At 38.9% G+C, this 4,413-nt stretch overlaps 1 protein-coding gene across 2 annotated transcripts in view; it reads left to right on the forward strand.

The window, feature by feature from the left end:
• The window catches only part of AMMECR1 (AMMECR nuclear protein 1), a 49,599-nt gene that overhangs the window by 19,584 nt on the left and 25,602 nt on the right, over positions 1 to 4,413 (forward strand). The window contains exon 4 of one of the 2 annotated variants that reach the window (XM_042825174.1): positions 580 to 631. The exons of the other annotated variant lie outside the window; for it this stretch is intronic. Within the exon in view, the coding sequence (XP_042681108.1) occupies positions 580 to 631 (52 nt within the window). The remainder of the gene's footprint in view (positions 1 to 579; positions 632 to 4,413) is intronic. 2 annotated transcript variants of the gene reach the window in all.

Below are 4,413 nucleotides of genomic sequence, written 5' to 3' on the forward strand. Positions count from 1 at the left end.
CCCCACCCCCTCCCACGCCCCTGAACCCAGGTTCAAGCCAGCTCCTAGTAGAGACGATAGGGATAAAGAGAAACAGATTATGTAAAACTCCTGTCATAGAAGGGAGCAATGAAAAGACTGGAGAGCTCCAGGCCTTGACTGGATTAGCATAATGGTAGAGGACTGGATGTAAATTTTACAATAACATGTAACCTACCTGTCTTAACTAGCATAGACCTGTGTTTACTGACTGTATGATGGCATCAGTCTTTTTGTTGTGTGTTCTACTTAACATTCAGTGTGACAACTGAGTGCCCTCATACTTTCAGCCTTCCTTTCATAGACGTGGCTGGTAAAGAAACAAAAACAAAGAGGGAAGGTTGGGATGAGAAGCATAAGACTGAAGGAAATGAAACTTACAACCCAGCTTTCTTGTAATTGACTTTGGATGTAAATTTTAGATGTGGCTTTTGGCTCCCAGCAGCACCATCTACTGTGTTGTTTTTGTCAGCAATTTCAGGAGTCTCTGTTGGTGGTGTTGCCATATTACCTGCCTTCTCTCCATGAGAAATGTTGGTCTATTGCTCCTTTTGAACACAGGAAAGCTAAGTAATCACCTGCAAGACTACAGTATGGCAATCTCATTTAAAAGGTAAAATAGAAAACAAAATTGATTGTGTTAAAATAGATGTTGGCCTTATTTAGTTAAGATTAGAGGCAAGTGTTTGCACAGGCAGGGTAGCTCCCCTCTCTGTTCAGCTGAGCTTACCATTCTGTTTAATCTGTTTGTTTTGACTAATCATAGTCTCTTTCAATCTGCCCTGTATCTGCCCGCACAACCCAGTGCTCACTTCACAAAGGCTTTGCTATCAGGCAGCGTTGCTATGGCTGTAGATAGGCATTCTGCTGACCCAGGCAAAGCACACCTGTGTACCTGTCTGTCATTTTGGGCTTGGGAAGTGGAGAAGGTGCAAGGGTGTTGTGTATGTGTTTGATGCTTCTGCTGTGACCTTTAATGTTCACAGAAGTCGGACTGAATTAATTCCTGCCAATAGCATTTCGTGTAATGTTCCAGAGCACAGTGTTGTTTCTGGGCTGCCTGCTGATAATACTTCTCAGGCTGTCTTATCATGTGGCTTTGAGTAGACTACTTCTCAAAGTCAGCTCTTTTATTATACTGCTACTCTGTGTATGTAAGCCACCAGTGAGACCTGGTAATTGTGAGGCGAAGCTTATGCTTTCAGAGTTAAACTATGGAGCAGCATATAGCCTTCTCAGCCTGACCTCAGCAGCCTTTTGCTATTCTGGTATGTTCAACATTACCTGCAAAGCCAGGAAGCATCATATTGCTTCTGTTGCTTCCTTTTCATTTGTTTCTGTGAAACGCAGATGTGCAACAGGGAAGTCAGGTGGCAGTGATACTGGAATTTCTAGCATTTGGTTGCCTTTGAGTTTCCAGGGCATCTTAATGAGGCGGGGGGTTCAGACTGTGCTGCTGCTTGTATCCCTCACTGAGTGAGTATGTGCAAGTCTGCAGTTAGGAGTGATTTCAGAGCACCTGAAATTCCAGGGAAAATAGGAAGTGAAATACCAAACAGATACTTAAAACCTGGGGTCGCTGATCATTTTTCCCTTAGTCCAGGGTCAGGTGTTTGACTGTAATGAAAATTCAAGGATACTGAACAAGTTTCAGGACTGCTGCTCTGCTAATCTGCGCTGCGAACTTCACTGAAAGTTTGGTAATTGGTAATGTCCAATTGGTAATTGGACGTGGGCATCTTCCAGGGATCAACGTAAGGTAGAGACTATTCTTCATGTAGAATAGCGGAGAAAGTAAGTTAAGCTTGAGGATTTCTCATCATACTGTACCAATCTCCAGTCCCTAAAAGTCCTCAGTCAAAGAGGAGCGTCTGAGCCAAAGCATTGTTTGAAAGAGACTTAAAATAGTAGGCTCTATACCCATGTAATGTTACTGCTCCGAAGGAAAGGAGGACTGTCTGCTTCGGAGAGGCTGGCTTACACCTGCGGAAATGGCAGGCCAAATCAGGGCAATACGTGAACTGTTTTTTTATTAGATTGGTTTTGCAACCATCTGCAACCATCACGACTCGGAGATAAAGTGCGAGGCCAAAAGGTATGGCATCTTTAAGATGTTATGTATGGCCACAGGATTTGTGAGCTGATTCAACTACCAATAGTTGAGATTATCCTGTTTTATTAGCTGTTCTTCACTCTTGAGTAGATTTTAGGTCTGCTGTTTCTATGTACTGGTCTGCACGGTGCTTTATTTACCTTTTGTACAAATGATTTGCAAAGGTAGCTGTAATTTTCTTTCCCTTACAAGCTTAAATTGGTTTTGTCTTACGGTCCCCATTGGTTGTCAAAACTAGGCCGTGTGCTGTTTCTTCCCTCTTTCCCCACATACACAAACTAAAATACAGGAAATGGAAGAGAAATTATATTACAAACGAGTGCATTCCAATTAAAATCAGTAATGAGAGAAGTAAGGAAAGTATTTTTTGTCAACAATAGTTGAACATTATTTTTGTTAGAATATGGATCCCTTGAGTTTCTGAAACTTGTGGCTTAAGAACAATTTAATCAGGTTGTTCTTGTGTGAGGTAGGATGTATACAGAGATAATATCTTTTATTTGGCTGATACAGTTGCAAAAATTAGATAGGCTTTTAATTCACGTCTTTCTGTAAGTAAGCTGTTACAAAATCCTTTTTAGTAATTAACAAACTTTTTCTTAGAAGGGAAGTTAATTCAGTAGAAGCCTCTTCAGGTTTTCTTTGTTATATTTTTACTTTCCCTTTAAATTACATTTGTGTTCCCTTCTGATTATCTTTGAAGTTAAAACTTTGTACATGAAATGCTAACATAGGAGTAAAGGGCTGCCAGAGGTGGTCTGGACATTCATAGTGTTAGTGAAGGTAAGGTGCACTGTGTTAACATTCGTATTTTTTCAATATATTTATAGAAAAATTGCAGCTGATTTAATAGAATTGTCTTAAATTCTTAAGTTGGAACCAGACCAAAGTATATTAAGAGTGTTCAGCAGTAAAGTTTGCTTTATGAATTACTATTTTGTACATTTAGTACAGTGGGATTGATCTCCAAAGGTATTACTAACAGTCTTAGACTATTATTATTCAAAATGCTTAATAAAGTGCATAGTTTTAATATGATCTGTTGCTTCTGATAATGTGTGAAATGAAAGGTGATGTATTGACATCTTAATTTTTAAATGATAACCGATTGACCCTACTGAAATTGAGCAGCATTGTAATAAAACATTATACAGTCTCATGTTTGCCTGTCATAAGTGTAGGCATTAGGTTCTGCTGAAACCTGGAGCTGATGATATTTCTAAATCTCATTTTAGACAATAAAAACTTGCTTTGAACTATTGTAGCCATGAATTTTGCAAATACCACTTTAATTTGGGTAAATCTTTGGACGTGTCATAGTGGAATATAATTGTTTAGTAATAAAATGGATTATTTTGTAAACTCACAGTACCAGAAACTCTAAGTGAAGTATACAGATCTGAATTTATTGAGCTAGGCTTAGTTATTCTCTGAGAGTCAGTTCGGTAAGCAGGTCTGAAATGATATTGTGCATACGGTGCCAGGTCGTTATTTCAGGAACTGTTGCTTATCAGAACTGTCTCCTGCCTTTTCTCAAAATGACAAAGCTAAATTGTATACTGACTCTAGGCAGTCAGGGAAAAATCCCTTTTGCTTTAATGATAGATTAAATGTTTCTCCGTATTTCATTATGAAACGAAAATGAAATAATGTTACTGTGCAGATAGAAGAAGCACGCTTTAGTAAGTATGTTTCTTGCATGTTTGTATGTGTGGGGATATAGTAACTGCCTTTTTTCTTTTTCATTTATTAAAAGTTGGGGGAGTGGAACAGTGACAACACTTACAGTATCAGTAAGTGTTAATGTAATTACTGGTCTGTTATTCCTGAGAAAACCTTGCTAGACCTGTGTGCTTAATGGTATGTGATAGGCTGTTTCCTTAGTAACACTTCCTGAAAGAAAGCAAGGCAAAAGACTGTAAATGAGGGGACAGGAAAGGAAGTGTGTAAAGATACCTTATCAAAGCTTTTTAAATCAAAGGAGAGCCATCAAATATTGGCAACAAATTTGCTGGGAAAACAGAACTAGAGAAGATGAATTCTTGGGTCAGGGAGATGTGTTACTGCATTTGGTGGGACGAACTTATTCTGTGAGGTGACCGTGTTATGAAAGGTAATTGGGGATCTAGGAAAAATGGAATTCTGGAATTAAAAATGATCAGTACAGAGTCACTGAGTACAGCTAGGAGGCATTCTGCTGAGCCTGTCCTAATTGCCAGGTCTCAACCTTAGAATTTGGTGTAACTAAGAAAACTCTCTGCAAGTAAAATACTTATTTCCTC

Source organism: Centrocercus urophasianus, unplaced genomic scaffold, assembly GCF_019232065.1.
Source record: "Centrocercus urophasianus isolate 14NV4802_14NV808 unplaced genomic scaffold, USGS_Curo_1.0 seq_24, whole genome shotgun sequence".
NCBI classification, from domain to species: Eukaryota; Metazoa; Chordata; class Aves; order Galliformes; family Phasianidae; genus Centrocercus; species Centrocercus urophasianus.